Genomic DNA, 19,549 nt, shown 5'->3' with positions numbered 1-19,549 from the left:
ATTTCTTAGAGCCTTGGTAAGAAAAGACAGCACTCACGGAAGCTTGGGCTTTTATGCAGTGGCACTAAGACTGGATTTTCCTGTGTAGTAGTCATATTTAGTATAAGTCATATGTAGTTATATTTATATACACAAATCCTTTCAGAACACTAGGTATTTCAGAACTTTAAAGGAGACATACAGATGCTCACTAGGAAGTTGTAACTTCCCGAAGCAATTCCATACAGATTTGTCTTTTTTGCTGTTCCTAGTACAGAGACGAAAGCTATTTGTATGTTTAATCCAAGTGTTGAGTGACATAGTTGGAATAACGTAATACTCAGCACCACTCTCATCACGGTGCCAAGTTGGACTGTGATGAAAAAGCTAACTTATTTCTCAATTAGTCCAATAATATATTTTATATGAATTTATATATATTAAGTAAAACCAGAGAAGACCTGAACTGAATTGAAATTTTAGACATGCTCTATTGCATTTAAATTGATGAACACCATGAAAGATGGAAAACTATGAGCTGTTAAATGTCATTTATGGAGTCAGCACTGCGACAGCTGCCAACAGCTAGTACGAGTGTAAATATCTCTACTTTAGCTGCATTCTGTTTGTAGAGCAGAAAACTTAACTGATGTCTTCAGACCAGACACCATGGTAAACAGCCTTGCATTGGGCAATTCTCTACCTGGAATAGTTAAATCAGTCTCCGTAGTCTCAAGATCTGTTTCTCTTGTAATCTTTTTTTTTTCCTAGAATGGTAACAAAAATCAATCTTTTCATCATTCAGGTAAACCACGTTCGCACTAGAGACTTTGACTGCTGTCTAGTTGTGCCCCTCATCGCAGAATCTGGCAACAAGCTGGAACTGGTTATTAGCAGAAACCCACTGGCATCTCAGAAAGGAAGCTCAGAACATCCTTCGGCGAGTGGGGAATGGAGTGACCCAAATAATGCCTTCCTTCAGCAGAGCGGACACACTCATGTCAATACAGAGACACGGGATCCTACAAATACATTATAGCAGAAAACCATTTCAGTGGGACATTCGGTTAACAAAAGACAATTATGGTGCTAAATCCATTCAAGATTTCTCTGAGATTAAGGCTCAGATGCCGTACAGCACTGAAAAGCACAGGAGGTCAGTCTGTCCGTTTCAAACCTTCTATAGCTTCATGGTTACTTTTGAAATATTTTAATTCTTCATTAAGTCAAGTCATTCCATTCTAAACAATCTTGCATTAGTAACAGTAAGAAAAATCATAAGGGCCTTTTTTTTCCCCCCAAATAAGAAACTGGGGAGATGTTTTAAACATGATCTAAATGTACCTCTCCCTTAAGCAGCAGCAGCTGTTTGAGGGAAGAGCAGAGAGTCAATCTCTGCTAAAAAAAAATGGTGTCCAGGTTACATTGTTTTTAAAAAAACCTTTTTATCAGAAAGGTGCTGCTGTATGATGGACAAGACAGAGTGGTTTACTGCACTGGGTTTTCCTGAGAATGGCCAGAAAGGTGCACTTACCAGACAAAGCAAGGCTTAGATGTTTTAACAAAATGCTTGCAGGAAGCTGCAATTTGCAGTGAACGTTCCTCCCCCACTTCGGTACACTTTGTTGGAACCTATGTTATTCCCTATGCATTGAAGTATTTAATGGTATGTCTTGCAACCTGTGGGGATTTTTAAGCAGAGACTTTTTTAGTGGGATAAAACCTCTGAAGGAGGATTACTGAAAAGAGTAAAACTGAAATGTTTAGACAAATTAGAAAGGTTTTTAAAAGAAAATGGTGGTTTTTTAAACGATGTCCATGGAGATTGATAGGAAAGCTCTCTAATGATCCATAAACCTGTAAACTTGTACTGTCACACGTGAGCTTTTTAAGTCAAACAATTTCTTGAAGGGACAAAGGTACTATTTCATATGCTTTGTTTCAGCCTTCTTTATGATAAACATTACCCCCCTGCAACACATTTTTAGAATTTAAAACTGTAAATATATTTTACAAATACATCACACGAATTCTCTCCTCTCCCCTCTCCCCACAAGCAATAAAATACTGCCAGTTGCTTTATATTCTCACCAGCAGCTGCTTTGGTTTATTCTGGTATTCAAGTTGTTATTAGTAATTATTGTTATTGGTGAATATAAAGATACTGGATTTGTACATTTGTAGAGTCTCAATATCTAAGCAATCACCTTACAGAGTTGTTTCTGGTCAATTTAAACTGTTTAACTGTATCCCTGTTGCTATTTCCAATACATGAACAAACTCACCTGCCCTGCACACACAAGTATCTCCAATTTCTATTTCAGCACTGCCAGAAAAGGTCAGAATGACATTTGAGGCTGAATCATGTAAAAATCCCACAAATAAACAAAGTTCATGAGTCACTTAAATATGTATTTTTATCTGTAACAAGTATTAAAACTGTAAAGTATTTTTGTACAAATTTAATACTTTAATAGCATGATATTTATCGTCTATGTTATGTTTTTTTGAAATTCAAACTGTTGCAAATATTTGTATGGAAAAACTGTATAAATTGAAATAAACAGTGATTTAAAGACATTAAAAATGAGGTATTATTTTTCTACTTTATATTTTTTCCACAGTTATAGCAAAAAATACCATGTTTATATTTGTAGTATACTTTTCTCTATGTGAAAAGAAAAAAAATCGTTAAAGGTAAGACACATTTTAGTACAATATGTCTGATGTTTTAACATTCAACTTACTAATCTCAAAATTACAATGCAGCAGGTCACACAGTACACAGGAAAAAGTTGAAAGTGGAATGTTATTTGGACTGACTTGGAATTTTTCTTTTCTTACAAGACCATCAGTAGCATATAACTATTAGCTAAAGCAGCAATGGCAAGTTCTACATCTCTTTCAAGTACAAAGTGTGAAAAATTTTCTTTCACTGATTGATTGCAGCTTTCTTGTTCTATTTATAACAAGATTAAAAGCCATAATACATCAAAGCTTCATGCCCATAAATCTACCACATTAGAGAAACCTAAATTCCCCTTTGTAAAGTGGTTTTTTTACTCAAGAGCAAACTACAAGTTTTGGCACATGAGTAAGAGCGTCTTAGCATTAGGAGATGGATAAATCTTGGTATGGAAAGCTAGGAGTCTTTAAATCAAAATACGTCCGCATGTATTTTTCACAGGAACATCTGGATTCTGTAAGACCTGTTAAGTTCATTCTTCACCAAAACAGAAGAATTATGTGATTTTTTTTAAGACCAAGACACCGATGAATATACTAAAAATGGATCAGTGAAAATGTAAAAGGCTCGGTGTAAAACAAGCTGTTCTTCACAGAATATGCAAAAACAGGAAAGTCTTTGAAAAGTATCTGCATATTCAGCTTCTCAATTCCAAAAATCTTGAACAGAACACGTTCAATAAAGATTCATAAAGAAGACAGTTTATAATTGTTTGTTAGCTTTTGAAAAGTTTCCTAGGAATTGGTTGTCCCAAAGTTAGATTCTTAAGTCTAGAAGATCCAAGTGGGGATTCTTCTACTGTTGTCTGTCAAAACAAAACACAAATGTTAGCCAAGTTTGAAACAGACCTAAAATATCTTAGCATCTTCAAAAAAAGCTCTTTCTCCATGACAGAGCTCAGAAATTAGATTTAATGAAAAAAAAGCATCTGTTTTAATTAGGTTTGATTGTATAAAAATCAGCTTCAGTTGATTAACTTCAGTGCTTAAATTTTATACAAAGCTTTCACAGCAGGTCACCTGTCTGCTGACATCTGTGCACAAAGAATAAGCTAATACAGACTAAGGTGGCCAACGGATCACTCAAGTGAGTAGAAAGATGTATAAATTTACTACTATTGACATTTTCCCATATTAGTCATATATAGACTGTGGGAAGAGATATGCCAAATTTGACTGCTTCACCAATTACCAATCATCTTGAAAATTATTAAGAGTAAAACTATGAACCATACAAGTACCAGGTGACCTGTGGTGGTAAGGGTGCAAAAGTTTGTTCTAAACTTTCTCAGCAAGGAGATACTTACGGGGGGTATTTCTGTAGCATCCTCAGATGCAAGAGGTTGGTGTCTTTTGTAAGGACTTAGCTGCAAACTGCCTGTCTGCTCTTTATTGAGAGTTGACGACCTTTCCTGTTTTGTGAGGTCAGTCTGAGGTTCAGGCGGGCCAGGAGCACCTTGAGTTACAGAAACAGAGCAAGTCGCGCCCTCCTGATGTTGCCAGCACTTCGTGAGGGGAGAGTTCATTTGTTTGGGACAGTTGCTTGCTTCTGAAATTGCCTCTCTCAAAAATCTCTGTAAGCGAGTTTTTCTGGGCACGTTCTTGTTCATAACTGCTCTGCGGAGGTGCAGCTTTTCAGCCACAACGTAGACACGGCAGCGTCCCCTGGTCACGGCAGTGTACACGTGCTGCCAGTGCTGACGGCCAGGATTGCCAACCACGTACACAACCGTTTTCTCCTCAGAACCCTGAAACGGGTTTAAGAATGCCATTTCAAAGAAAGATCTCCAGTAAATAATTAAAAAAAAAAAAAAAAAAAAAAAAAAAAAAAAAAAAAAAAAGAAAAAAAAAGAAGACAGAAGAACGAGGAATATTTCAAGAATATTCAAGAATATCCTGCATTCAAGGAATTGTGGTTTCAAGAAAGTTTCTGACTCTTTCATATGAAAATACAGCTCAGAGCTGCTGTGTTTTTACCTGAAATGTGTGAATAGTTCTGGCCCACGCATGTTTTATGTGACATAGTTTCTTCAGTGCCTTATACTTCACAGTGAACGTGGAGCCGTACGTGCTGCTGATGGTGAGTAAGCGCTGTTTATCAATTTCTACATCCTAAAGAAATAACACAATACTCAGCAGTGAGCTTGTACTGGCTGTTTGACCGACATCTGAGGGCATCCCTATTCTTTCACTGACCATCTTCAAGGAAAACAGCTTCACTGGTCCCTCTACTCAACTCCCTGTTGAGTAGAGTTTTTTACTGCTGTATTTTTAGGTCAGCTTAGTTTTCTGCCAGGGAGATCTCCAGCTGTAACATTAGCCTTATTTTTACTTAAGACTGTTTCTGCCTATATGCAAAACATTATCCATTTCAGTTACCATATGTTTTTTACAAATTGTATTTACACTGAACACAAGCAGACCAACTGAAACACATTTTACAAGAAAGCCCAGAGTTGGGTTTTTTAAATTCTCTATTGTAGTTTGCCTCTTTCTTGCCTTTCACATGACAGTTTAGCAGAACTAAGTATGTACTACAGACTAAACTTGTAAAGTGTGAATTTTTTGGTTCTAGGGATTCAACAAAGACCAACTTAGTTACCACCAGGATTTTTTTGTGCAAGTTCTCACAGCAAGGACTAACCTCTGTTATGAAAAATATATCTCCATTGCACAGTCGTTTTCCCTCCTCAGCAGCCTCTGTAGTGAGGGTGGTTTCTCCATTTCTATATTCATGGCCATTAGAACCATCTCTGGAACCACAGCCTGGCAAGAGATCCCTGAGATACGCATTCCGCGTGCAGGAAATCTTGTCCCCAATTTGAAATAAAAGTCGGTTTTTATGGTTTCTAGGGCAGAGAAAGAAAAAGTGAGAAATGTATTTACAAAGTAAGTACGCATTTACCATCTCTCAGTATTTCTTCTCTTTCCACTCTCTTCACTTGACCCAGATTAAAAACCTTAATAATATTCAAAACAGTTAAGATAACACACATTTATTTCTTGAACTTTTGTAAAACCTTTTGGTAAAAAATAGTAATACAGAGTAGCTCAAAAACCTTGCTTCCAAAAATATTTCAGAATCTGTCTAGAAATTCATACAGTGGCAAAAAATAATTAACCTTGAGAGGTTTTTTCACATAGCTTTGATGTCAATTTTGAATATTCAACAGTAACTTAAAATCCTGGAATTCACATAATGACAGTTTAAATGAAAGGCAGTTTATCACTGTTCACAGTCCAGATTGAGATTAAAGAAAATTTATGTTATGAATTGTTTATCAGATCTAGATGAAACACTGAAAGTTGTGTAATCTTGTTTTAGGGTTTTGGCCTGGCTATAACACTTTCAAAAACAAAGTGATATTGTTAACAGGGGAAATGCAAAACAGTGGCTTACCTGGTTAAATGATTTGAATAGTGTTGGCAACAAAGTTCATTTATTAGATTGCAGTCTTGCCTAAATCATACAAAACAAGAATATGAACAAAATCATGATGTACAAAACATACAATTACAGGCAATGTTGTATTAGCATCGATTTATAAATAATGGAAAAAGCCCTTTTTAGCTTTGGTGATTTTCCACTAACAATTAAAAAAATTGCTGGTTCAGAGTTTAGAAGACAGAGCAGTAAAGAAACAGTTTTGTCTAAATACCACAGAAAGTGAGGCAAGGATGTTTACACTGCATACCTAGATTAGCTAGATTTGTTTTTCAGATAAAGAAGAAAACTAAAGAAAAAATAAGGCCTGGACAGATTATTTTCTGTCTATAAATATATTAAAAATAGCCAGAAGATTTATTTGCGTTTTAAAGACCTGGGATTTCAACTTTTAAGTGTAGATTACATACCTATAAATAAATTCCAGATTAATCTTATATGAAAATCACTAATAACAATATTGTACCTGAATGCAGATTGGAGAAATGCAATTGATGTGGGAGTTAGTTACACAGCATCCACAACAAACAGGTGAACTAGCCAAAATTTATACATCGCTTATTTGCTCACTGGTAACCTGGAAATAGTGGGAGCTTTTTAATTACTGAGAAAAGGTTATTCACAAATAAAAGTGGAAGAGTTGTTTCTTAAGTACCCTTCTGTGCCGAACTGCAAGTTTATGGACTGTTGGTACTACTGCAAATAATATTTATCCCTTCAGTGTTTCTGTGAAGCCATCCATACTATTCATGCTCCTGTGATTACTAAACTTTCCAATCTTTCTTCAATGCGTGTTAGAGCCCTACATCCCACACCTTCTTAACTGATGGGTATTGTGCTTCCAAATACCTAAACTATAGGCCTTTGTCACTGCAGAGCAGAAGCACTGATGCCCAGAAGACTGTATGACTAAATCTGACCCTTGACATGTGGTCAAAACGCCAGTATCTTCTGTTACTTGGTCAATTCCCACTTGCGACAGCAGGCTGTAGAGATAGTGGGTTATACACTCCACCACACAGCCTGGAATTCACATCTGCCACAGATGGATACATTTGAATACACGTATTTCTTTGTATCTTGTGGGTTCCTCCTACAGCCAAGCTCTCACCTTCTGCTTCTGAACACCACACTGTTCCAAAAACAAGAGCACAGGCTCTCACAGTCTGCTACAAAAAGTGACCATTAAGTCCATCCTTTGCTTCACTAACAAAAACCATACAGAGGAACATGAGCACAAAAGGTAGAATTTATGGTGAAAAATAACGTTAAGATTAGAGAAAAATGAAGCAATTATTCATGGATAGACAGGGGGCAACCAGAAGGTACAGGGAGAGACATCGAGCCTGTTTGTTCTCTCTAGTAATTTTATGATATTGCCACTAGTCTCTCCAATTCAACACACTCAGATATTTTTAGATTGTGGCTGCTAGCAAGGATTTGTTCAATGTCTACTTGCATACTCCGTTACCTTCTGAAAGCAATGAACTGTGATTGTTTGGCATCCTCCAATCCTGGTCCTTTTTTAAGTAAAGTCTTAATGGCAGTTTGCAAATCTGTTTTAGAAAACATAAAAGGTAAGGCATAAAAACATGCAGAACAAATTAAGAAAGAAAAATATAAATTAGCATTTAATTGCCTTTGCTTCAATGACATTTTAACTTCTTTAAAATAACAACAAAACCAAAAAACAAGCAAACAAAAAAGCCGCACAGAACCACACACCCCACAAAAAACCAAAACCACACCACAAAACACCCACATACATACTCCCCCAAAAAAGCATCATGCAGTTAACTCACTTTTAAAATCTGAGAAAAAAGAGTAATATGGAAGGAGACAAATTCTTATATCTGTGTTAAACAACAGCTGCATAGAACACATTTCATGCAAAATAAGGTTTTGATATAGCACAGTAAAGAGCTAAAGATCAAACATTTTCAAGCCACAGACTTATACACTTAGATTCAAAGAAGAAATCTACTTTAGGTATTCTGTTTGCTGAGTATGTTACAATAGTAAGATAAGGTGATAATGTTTGCACTGTTGTTTTCCTCATTCCCTTTGAAGCTTTTTGATGCATATAAAATAGAGGCCACTCAATTCACCTGTACCAAATAGATGTCAAAAAAACCAATAAACAATATTTTAAAAAAATACTGGTATCCCTTCTGCTTCCATTTTCCTAACTCAGTTGTAGAGTTGGGAGGACATTCCTGTCCAGTATACCATCCTGTTACAGTTACTGTTTACTCAAATGATTCACCCCTGAAACATTTGATATGTTAAGCTTTGACAGCCCCAGCAACAATATAAAAAGACAATCACATTTGATTACACTGGTGGAAGCTGTCCCCCATTTCAAAATGTAACTGGTGAGCTGCAGCTCTACAGCCTATTCTCTGCATTTATGGATTTTGCTGTGTGCACTTACAGAAGGCAGAAGATAAAGCTATGAATGTAGCATTTAAGTTTATCCCACAAAAAAAAACCCCAGATTAAAACCTTCCCAAAATTTTAGTTCCAGACAACAGTCTATGCTTTACCAAAGGGGAAATCAAGATCACAAACTGACTGTACACATACCACCACAATGCCCACCAGAAGGCAAAGCAATAAGAATAAATTTCTTCTCCGGGCTTAGAATTGTCATGTCCTCATTCCAAGCAGAAACTTGCAGCACCTCATCAAATTCAGGAAGCTGCCGATGAGAGATTCTTGCCGGTGAGAGAGCAGTGGAGGGAAAACAGAAAAGTTACTTCCAGTTAAAGGATTCCAGTGTATCATCATCTGCATCAGCCTGAAGTTCACCATGAATAAATTTTTTGTCATCAACACTACATGCACCAAAAAATTCTTTCCTCTGAACATAACTTAATTTCACATTGAAAAAGTTGGTGATTTATTCTCTAACCCCCTCAGCACTGCAGCAGATACTTAGTATTACCCATACCATTCCCATGGGAGCCAAATGGAGTAAAACAGAAGTGTTACCAAAAAAATAAGATTTCTTTAAAAAAAGAAATCCTGTACTGATAGGAAATAAAACTATTTACAAAACAAAAGTAATGCAAATGTTGGAAACATTTAGAGTCTCTAGGTATTGATACAGAAAGATATAAAAATGTAATGTAATGGCCCTTGACATCTAACCTCTCAAAGCAATACAGTCTGTTTAAGCTGTTGTCACACTTACCAGCGATGTCTTTAAAACTTCCTTTATAGAGAAGCAATTTTAAACGATTTCAGAAGGCAAAAAGTCACCTGTGCAACTCATTTGAAAACAACAGAGAGTATCTGATAGTGAAATACATCCTACAGAATTTAAGAGTATTCCAGCATACACATTTCTTTTTGTCCTATATATATACTTCTGGAAAAATCTGTAGGGTTTTGTTGCTGTTGTTTTGGGGGTTTGTTTTTTTTAAAACCAATGTTACTGACTGGGACCAAAAAAACTAAACAGAACTTTTTACTACAGAGTCAAATCTGGATCACTGCTATTTTGCAGGTAAAAGGCCAGGCCTACTACAAGAATGCTACATACATGCATAAGGATATCCTACCTTGATGCATTATCTACAATTAGCTGTGATTCAGCTCTGTGGTTTGTTCGCAGTTGTATAGAAAAGCCTCTTGATTTCAGACCTTCAAAGAGATCAGCTAACATGTTTCCTGGGTCTATGCTTGGAAGCTGTCTAGTATCACCTAAACAGAACGCAAATTAGTGTTTGTGAGAAGGAATAACAGATCGTGTGTTGCAAATGGTCTTGAAAAAAAATCACTGGAATTAATACACACTCAACTCTCTAATAATAACATACATCCTTACTACAAGTCATATGAAATAACACTTTCAAGAACGCGAGACACTTAAGGAATCAGGTTGTAGCATAGGTCAAGTTTTTCATATTCCTCACTCAGTAATGCTTTACTAGCAAGTGCAAATCCCTCTGCTTGATGAACACTGACAGTGATCACATCTTATTCAAACACATTTTGAAAGCTACATATTTTAAAAATGCCCTAAATCGCATGTCAAAAAGCAAACCTCTGAGAAAGCATAAGAATTTGACGTTGTATTTCTTTGCTTTCCTTTTTGAATTAAAACAAGATGATCCTAGCATTAAGAATTGTACGAAACCTCCCTTCTAACATATGACTAATATGCTAACTGCTAAACAGGGAATGGAGATACTGATAATTTCATACTGACAGCTGGAAAACCTTCTTATCTGAACCTTACAACTACCAGAAATATCCAAGAACAGAACAATGTGACATTATGGAGTTTTTAACAGACTCAATGAGACCAGTGGGAGCTCTGATACTTACACTATACATTGTGTGTTATTAAGTACTGTATAACGCTAAAATTGCTGCTTTACTTACCTAGAATAATAAGTTTAGCAAGCTGAGCATGCTCACACAAGAGTTTTAAAACTAAACTAAAAACGCGTACAGACACCAAACTTCCTTCATCCACAATCAGAACCGTAACAGCAGAAAACTTCCACGGCTGCGCCTGTTCGCTCTGCCTCCATGACTTAAAACTATAGATAATCTAGAAACAAATAAGAATAAAGCAAGCTCTGACATTATTCAACTGTTAAAAACTCTCTTATAAAAGTAGACGGTGCAGTATGTTCTAATGTATGTGGAGCTGTTATCTGAAATTATCAATTTAAATCTGTAAAGACCCAAAGACTCAACCATTCAGTCTTATTTTCCTCCTCAGTGAATACTTTTCTAGCTGAGATTATTGACATTGACTTACATAAAAGCACAGAAATGCTTTTTTTTTTTTCTTTCTGCAGGAGACATTTAAGATAAAAGGTGAGCCATTAGGTTGCTCACTAACAGAACACCTCCTACGACAACTTGCTAACTTTAATAAATGCCCAGCATTGCATAGGGAAGGGGTACAGGCAACTACTCAAAGATAAAATAAGCCAACAATACATTTTATGTTAGAATTTTTATTTATATGTGTTATTCCACACCTCCAATGTCTTCTTGGCACCTTTCACTACCTAGGACAAAAGAGACTTAAGTTTAAGAGTTTAGTTTGCTTTCTATTTTTTTCTAAAAAAATTTCCACAATACTTGACAGTAATTAAGAAAACACTGTGCAAATGAAATTTATCTCATTATTCAACCCCAAGCTACTGATCTTTCCATGTATGTGCTGGTATCAGTATGACTGCCAGGCAACAGGATACTAGAAAACAGCTCTACCACCTAGAATGTATTTTTGTCTTCATTAAAATTAAAATCAAAACTGAGAAGCTAAAAGGACCAGATACCCTAGAGAGGCACAAGTGTGAGATGTGTATAACTACAGAAACCCCAAAGTTACAGCAAATAATGTTTTCAAATGACTGATTTATAATTCCCCAAAATGTAACTCTTTCAAATGCTGACAAGCTGTACCTAAGAATTATCATTAATAACAGTAAGTTAAACATTTCATAAGGAAAGTTCAATAACAAGCTTTTTGCTTTTTTTTTTTCCTCAAAACAAGAATGGACAGTGCCAAAAGGTCTTTCAGAACCTAATTTAAAAAACCCAAACAAAGAAACAAAAAACCAAACCTTACCTGATGCAGTGTATATGCAGGAAGCTGAGTTTTTTCATTCAAAAGACTTGCCGCCCTCCCTGTAGGTGCAGTAAACAGTACATTCAAACATTTTTTTGCGTGCATATTCTCTGACTCCCAGGGATGATCAAATGTATTCCATTCCTCAGACGCATCCAAGTCTTCTTCAAAGTCCTTAGAAGCAGCTTCCACTTCTTTTTCCATCTGCTTTAAATGACGAAAAAGGCAGCTAACTATTGTACTCTTCCCACAGCCTCCTTTTCCACTTATGATTGTGACAGGATTAGCACAAATCTTTTCCAAAGCAATAACCTGATCTAAGTCTGCCTCTGCGTTACTTTTGTTACCAGGCATAGACTCCACTTCCTTTTCAGGGAGGTGATTTTCACCATTATGATTGTCTGGATCATTTTCCTTCAGATGTTCCATTTCATTTGCCTGGGTAATATTCATTTTGTTATCTACCGTTCCCCTTGATGTCTCAGAAAAGTTAAGTATCTTTCTCACATCAGCGTCCAGTTTCCACGTGTCGTTTGACAGAAGGTCACCTATATACATTGCAATGTCTTTTTCAGAGTTGTAAAGATGAGGCAGAAACACTAGCTGTTTTTCCCTAATCACTACCTTCTGATTTTTCAAAAACTCAAGAGATTGCCAAACATGTTCGGTTGACATATTTTTGGATACAAAACGAGCCAATTCATCTTGATCTTCATATGTGTGTCCCATTTTTCTACACTGTTTCTTGAGTTGATCATACAGAATTAATGCATTCTTCTGCAAGTCGGGAATCTTCCGGAGGAGATGTTCACACTGACAGAAGGCAGCCCACGATGCCTCACAGTAAGAAAGGTTCAGTTCCTTATAGATAATCTTCTCCCAAAAAGAATAAAAGCAAACACATATTTATTTCAGAAGATACTAGCCTCTTGCTAAATAACATTCCTCCTCATAAATACCAACTGCAATTCAGAGGGTGGAGTTTGCAAAAATGTGTGTATTTTTCATAACATACAAGGAACTTTAAAAATAAAGACACAGAAACTGGGTATTAGGGAGAACTCCTGCACACCTCGTAACACAATTTCAAGTAAAGGTACACAAACAAGGCACACGGCCAGAATACCATACCCAGTTCTGCATATGTTGCTTCGAGAAATACACAGTCTTAAAGACACTAGCACAAAGCAGTGCAAAACTGAGATGTGCAAAATGGACTAACAATTGAGGCAAGAAAAATGAATTGCACTTGCTCAGTATTAAGAGAAACAGCTAAAGAGTGTCTTCAAGCAATAAAAAAACTGCAACGAGAATGCAGGTCCTTGGTACAAGAAGCAAGAGAGCAACAAGTCCATAATGCATCAAGAAATAGTCAAACTGAACATGAGGAAAATCCTCTTAAAGGAAAGGATGTGAAATGCTCAAACATATTGGCTACAGTGCTCAATCTCTGAAATTGGAGGTCTTAAAGACAAGTCAGAACATCCATCCATAAAGCACTGGGGGCCTGAAGCAGAGGGATAACCAACCATATTTGTGAACTATTAAGCTGCAGCTCCCATCTAAAGTACGGGACTGCTAAGGTGAGGTGCAACAGCAGAGCTGCACAGCAAGCCCAGTAAAGGAAAATGAAGGTAGGCAACCACTGCAAATTCCATCAGAAAAAACAAATCACTGGATCAGATAACCTCTTAAAGAGAAATTTATCTACCTTAATATGAAAGCACAGATACTGTTCTGCGTATTAGGAACAGAAAATCTCATTTACAGGTATAAAACTGAAGGGGATAATTGAGGATTTTTAATTAACTTTCTTACTTTGGTCCAATTACCTCAAGTATTTAATTTTCTGTTCCTTGTAAAAAAAAAAAACCACTAAACAAACAGTTGTAACAAAACCAATTTTAAAAATCTTCTGAGATAAATTTACTGTAGACCAACTGAAAAAACAAAACCCTTTGCTAAAACTGAGTCTAGTACATCATCTGTTTCCAAATGAACTATGCTTAGGCCTTAAAAATGCCAGTTTAATAAACTGAACATAACTAAAACAGCACTGTAGTGTAACAAAGCTCAGATGTAACAAAACCCTATTTTTACCCTACCTAAAATTACTTACCCTGCTGAATCCAAGTTTCCATGGCTCATTCTTTAATATCTTGTCCAATTTTGTTAGCATCTTGTCTTGAAAACTGATCTCCTCACCATCTGTATTATTTCTTTCTTCAGTCCCTCTTTGCCAATCCACCATATTCAACAGACAGAAAAAATGGCATGGCAGAAGAATCGGCAAGAACTCCAGTATCCTTGGAAAAGTCAGAGCTACCAATACTGCCTTCCCTGCAACTGCAGTCATCATAAACAAAGTTTCATGCAATATCCACACATATTTGTAAAGACAATTTAAACTTACTATGGTTTTCATCCTTCTGCCTCCCCTAGATCCAAAACATCTCAAATTTCTTTCAGTTTCTTACTCATTGTAATCCTTTTTAAATTATTTTAAAGTCTGTTTTCCCTGAACTGCCTGGGGAAAAAAACAATGTAAAGAGATGACATGCATCTAAATGTACTCTCTTGGAAAATATGTATTATGCAGAAATGCAAAGACAAAACCTTTTCCCTTCTAAGAAAGTACTTAATTTACACATAGAGAATGAATATACACTATTTCCACAGAAAAAAAAAATACCATGAAGGCTTGAGGAACAAACTGCTCCAGCCTGTAACAATTAATGGTAACCAAATAAATTTACAATAGCAGAAGTAGCAAGGAGGGAGAGAGGGAGGCACATATTGCCCAATGATAGAGAAAGAAGAAAATTTAAAACGTAGCAAAGTAACTTATATTAGATACTAGGGAAAAAACCCAACTATAAGAACAATGAGCAGAGTGCAATCATAACCCCTAATGATTCATGAACATACTGGACAAGCCTCAACCAAAAGCGATCTACATATCCCATTAAAATTCTCACAGCAAACCAGATCTGCGTTTCCACCGTTATTGATTCCTACCCCTTTGTGGTCATGTAAAGATTTGAAGTCCATAAACTAAGGTTCAGAACTTTGCCACCGTTACAAAAACAGAACATAAAGCCTAAAAGTCTGTAGGACTCTGAAAATTTTCCTCTCCTTACACTTGGGATTTGGAGTAAAGTCAGCTCAAGCCTAGCAGAGGCTCTCAACTCTCCTGTTATACACGATTTGACATCCAAAAGAGTCACCTCCATCATTTGACCTGATGCTGCCCAGTGAGCCAGGTACTGGAAGACTTCATCTGCTTACAAGCAACAGCAGACAGGCCCAACCTGCCTGAGCAGGTTACAGAAACAGATCATTGGAGCAAAACGAGAGCTAATGCTGAAGGCACACCTCAGACACTTTGTCTTTCCCTCTATTTTAATGTTTTGCTTCTGACCAGCTGTAGTCTGGTCTCACAGACTGAAAGCATGTTAGGGATTGGGGTCCCTTAGGCATGCAACTGGAACACATTGTTTGGGTTTCATCCAGCAGGACTACAGTCAATACTCTCAGAGACTGCATCACAATAGGGACAAGAGGGATGTCTGCTTCAAAAGCACATTCCTGATCCAATCTCTAAAACCCATGTAGGCACTATAGTGCAGCCCACAACACGATCCTCGGCAGTCTTGAACTATCTCGGTGTGGGGACACTCCTATTTCCACGTTCTGTTCCTGGCCATATCAATCTGCTGACAGAAAGGATTCAAATACATTTAGACTATTTAGTGTTGAGTTGGACCACACTGAACTCCTTCACTGTTCCCCTGTACTACAAAGAAGCGGGTATACTATTTCTGAACACGTATTTGTCCTAAAAAGCCACACCACCATGTGTAAGCAGTGCTAAACCCACTTTTTAACACTTCTAGGGGTGGAGCATCCCTAGCATAGGCAATTCTACTAGGTAAGCCGCCAGAATTTAGGAAAGTCTTGCTCTATACCTATCTTTAATTCATCAGTTGTCCCACTGCGAGGAAATTAAAAAAAAAAAAAAAAAAATTCACTGCATGTTCAAAATTCAGTTGAATATACATTTGATATGAAGACATGTTAGTTTGAACACAGTACCTGAAACAGAACTCCTTAGCTATAAAACAATCAAAATAGCATAGGATATACCTACCTGATTTTGAAACATAGTAGAAGATGTCATAATCCTTGGTATCTCTTTGCCTCCTCCCTGGATGTATGTGTGAAACTTGGAAATGTTTTAGCTTTTCTTCAAGATTTCTAAAATTCAGCACAGACTCCACAGGAAGCCAAGTAAAAAATTTTTCTTTAAAACTCTCAGGAACGTCACATTCCTTAAGAAAGAGTGAAAATACTTGTCGATTGTTTTCTTCTATATCAGTCCGCAGAAAATATGAGGGATATCCTTCCACAAAGTACTTAGACCCAATTTTTTTAGCTTTAACATTAACCTTCCACCAAGGGCCGACTAATGGAAAACGTCCAATTACTTCATACTCCTTTTTGGTGCCATCTTCCCGTATAATAACTGGATCATTAAAAAGAAAAAGTCCATTGTCAATTGACATTCATAAAGATTAAAAGTCTGGGTTAATTAAAAGAGTTTTGTTTGTTTTAAACTCATGTTTGTCTTTTCTATAATTGAGGTAGTAAAAGTAAAGCAGGGGCTTTCATAAACTCCTGACGTCAGTCTCTCCAGTACTATTTAAAAACACAAGTGAAACCAATCTCAGAATGAAGCACAAAATTGCTTCTCTAAGCATCAGAAATAAATCTTGTGTACGAATTTATTAAGCCAATTAAACACATAGTGTTTGATATTACGGTTTACTATTTATGCCGACAAGTTTACAATTCAATTTTAAACAGTTTTGTCACAAAATATTCCATCACAATGCCTGCAGATTCTTCAGATACAATTGTATACCAAACACTTTCTGCAACTGAAACTGCCAAAATTATAAGCAATTAATACAATAAACTCTTAACATTTTGTATGACCCGGTTTGACCCCTCTTTTCCTCAAAAAAATTCAATACACCACTCCTCAATCCATGACTGGGGACTAACTGCTATGATTAGAACAAAGTGGGCACCTACATGTAGCAGGGCCTCTTCCTCACTACCCCAGAGTAGCTCTTAGGTCTGTAACAACTTATCTATTTCTCCCTTGTCACCTAGTTCAATTCAGCCATTTTAAAAACAATTTTGAGGATAAAGTATTCTTGTTAGGAATAAGTTGCTCCAACTTCACCTGCTTTTCTAAGTCAGGAATCATTACCGTCAAGTATCAACACTCTATTACATATCATTAAAAATACTGGCGGTTTTTTGTGCGAAGTTACCTTAAATAGAAAAACTTTATGTTGTCTACCTGTTGCAGTACTGTGCCCGTCATCATCACGGCTAGGCTTCGCGAGCGAAGATTTGAGAAGGGCTCTACCCACGCTTGCTACAAGCGCGCTGACGGCTAAAAAGGCCAATGTGAGATAGGCAAGTTCGTAGAAAAGCACAAATCACACTGCCCTTGTACTGCACATGTAAGGTTTATCACCTACTTCGGTTCTCTGTCCCTTTACTTGTAATCGACGCGGTGACCGGAGGAAGGAGTGAGCTCCCTCTCTCTCTGCCCTGCCCTGCCCTGCGCTGCCCTGCAGGCACGCTGTGCGCGCCCAGGTGCGGAGCGGCGGCCGCAGGGCCCCAAGCGCCCGCCCTCAGCGCCCGCCGCCATTCCCACACCGCCGGGTCCAGCCCGCTCCTTTCCAACGCGCGCCCCCCGCCGAGCCCAGACCCGCGGGCCGGGCAGGCCACAGAGGGGCGCAGAAGGGCGCAGAGGGGCACCGAAGCCCGCCCGCCCTCCCGCTCGGCCCTGCTCCTCTTCCGCAGCCCTCACCGGCGCGGCGCGGGGGCAGCGAGGCCGCCAGTTCCCGCCCGGCAGCCTCCATGAGCGCAGCCTCCGCCAAGTGCAGCTCCTCCTCGATCTCCTCCTCCTCGCTCTCCTCCTCCGAGCCCGCCGCCCCCCGCGGCGGCAGCAGCTCCCCCCACAGCTCCACCACCGCTCTCCGCTCCTGCCTGGGCTCCGCCATGGCTCCCGCGCTTCCCCGGCCCGCGATCCCTCCGCCCCCCCCGCGGCAGGAAACGCGGAGGGGGACGGGGGGAAGAGTCCGGTACTCGAGGGAGTCAGGAATGCCCGGAGGCAGCTGGGTAGTCAGTCAGGAGCATGGAGAGCACCCTTCTAATAATTCGAGTCGTAATTCTGTACCTTTATGTGTGCCCAGCTTCAAATAGGTCAGACTTGGTTTTCAAAAACGTGGGTATTTGCTGCTCAGGTGGAGTGAGTTTGGTTTTCTAGAGCTGGGTGGTCAAGCACTGAGAATTAGATGATACCTTTGAAAATCTGGGTTTAAATATTTTGTTCTTCTTCGCAGTGTAGCCAAGTTTAAGGCTCCCGTCTGCTTTATGTCTCTTTCCTCCCTCAATACTGCTACCAGTACAGCTGGAGAATTTTAAGGAGTTTTAAGTCAATGGTAAAACTGCTAACTCTCATATAAGGATTGCATCCATGAAAGCTCTAAGAGTAAAATATATATATATATATAAGCAGTTTATAGATTTAGAACTTCACAACACATGTGCAAGAGAAGATTGTTAAGCATTAAAAATGAGGTGAACGCAAGGCCAGGAGATTCCGTCAAAAATTACTCTGTCATGAATGTTTTAAACCATACTTTGAAAAATACTTGGAAATTTTAGATCAGCTTTCTGAACTAGCTTTTTCTCTATCATGCCTCACTTCAAATTCCACCCCAAAACCCAAGAATGTACAGTAAAAGGAAACATGCTTTGACAACCCTATGATTTTACCTTCTAATGCACCATGATAATGCACTGCCATAGTAATTCTTAAGTATAAGTGTCTTAAAGTATAATCTGACATGACACTAAAGAAGTTATTACCTTCCTGTCCATGGGGAAGAAAATCTGTTTATAAATTTGATCTCCATATTGGTGCATTCAGTGAAAAAAAATGCAAGGCCCTAAAAAGCAAAATCACAATGAACAAGAAAAGATGATTTGCTGTCTGTCACTGCTTTGTGTCTTGACACAGTGGCAGGTTTTCACTTCAGAGAAAGTATGCACGTATAAATCTCACACCTTGAAATAGATAAGTGAAATCCTACTCTGAAAACAATTTCATAACGTTCTGACAGATACTATTTATACAATGCAGGGGTATAATAAAGTCAGCCCCTAGATTTAAGTAAGACTTCCTATACTTTTTTAGTGTTTTCCCATACCAGACATCCCCTTTCAAGGGATGGCTAGCAGTTCATCTTTGAATCTGACTAGCACCAGGGGCATTCCCTTGTCTCAAATTTGCTTGGGTATTCATTGCTCTCTGATCTCTGCTGTGATTTAAGACATTCTTGTCTGCTGAACTCCAGTAGTAAGTCTGAGTTTGCCATCTAGGAGCATCAACTGGAAGCCCTCAGAGGAAGAAATTAGGGGATGTATCTAGCACAGCAGGAGGAAGGGGTAGCAGAGAAAGGTATAAACTTTCATTGCTCTTGAGATAGAAAGTTTAGTTTTTTCCCTGTGCTTTAGAGCTTTTACCTAGGGCTGTGCAGTACACTTGGAACTGACTGCCCCAGGAGCGGAAGCACAGCCCCACTATTTTCCATTGACTGATCCAGACTGCACCGGAAAAGGGTGAGGCTCCAGAACACCTGCAATACATTGATGACATCATCATATGGAGGAACACAGCAGAAGAAGTCTTTGAG

The 19,549-nt window shown here is 38.2% G+C and overlaps 2 protein-coding genes across 9 annotated transcripts in view; one reads left to right on the top strand and one right to left on the bottom strand.

Moving 5' to 3' along the window:
* The window catches only part of GRIP1 (glutamate receptor interacting protein 1), a 323,422-nt gene extending 320,856 nt beyond the window's left edge, over positions 1 to 2,566 (top strand). For all 8 annotated transcript variants that reach the window (XM_027884704.1, XM_027884706.1, XM_027884712.1 and 5 more), the window contains one exon: positions 785 to 2,566. In XM_027884704.1, coding sequence (XP_027740505.1) covers positions 785 to 1,018 — 234 coding nt within the window. In that variant the 3' untranslated portion in view covers positions 1,019 to 2,566. The remainder of the gene's footprint in view (positions 1 to 784) is intronic.
* Positions 2,427 to 17,851, bottom strand: HELB (DNA helicase B). Its single transcript, XM_027884713.1, has 13 exons — positions 17,659 to 17,851; positions 15,919 to 16,293; positions 13,888 to 14,114; positions 11,769 to 12,641; positions 10,562 to 10,733; positions 9,736 to 9,877; positions 8,756 to 8,886; positions 7,641 to 7,725; positions 6,125 to 6,184; positions 5,369 to 5,573; positions 4,702 to 4,836; positions 4,032 to 4,472; positions 2,427 to 3,530 (listed from the first exon to the last, which is right to left on the bottom strand). The coding sequence occupies exons 1-13, from the start codon at positions 17,849 to 17,851 to the stop codon at positions 3,441 to 3,443; spliced, it is 3,129 nt and encodes a 1,042-aa protein (XP_027740514.1). The 3' UTR covers positions 2,427 to 3,440.
* Positions 17,852 to 19,549: the final 1,698 nt, after the last annotated feature.

Source organism: Empidonax traillii, unplaced genomic scaffold (genome assembly GCF_003031625.1).
Source record: "Empidonax traillii isolate 1590-97213 ecotype Southwest subspecies unplaced genomic scaffold, ASM303162v1 scaffold153:size895095, whole genome shotgun sequence".
Classification (NCBI taxonomy): domain Eukaryota; kingdom Metazoa; phylum Chordata; class Aves; order Passeriformes; family Tyrannidae; genus Empidonax; species Empidonax traillii.
Note: the sequence above shows the minus strand (reverse complement) of the source record. Positions and strands in the feature narration are given on the sequence as shown.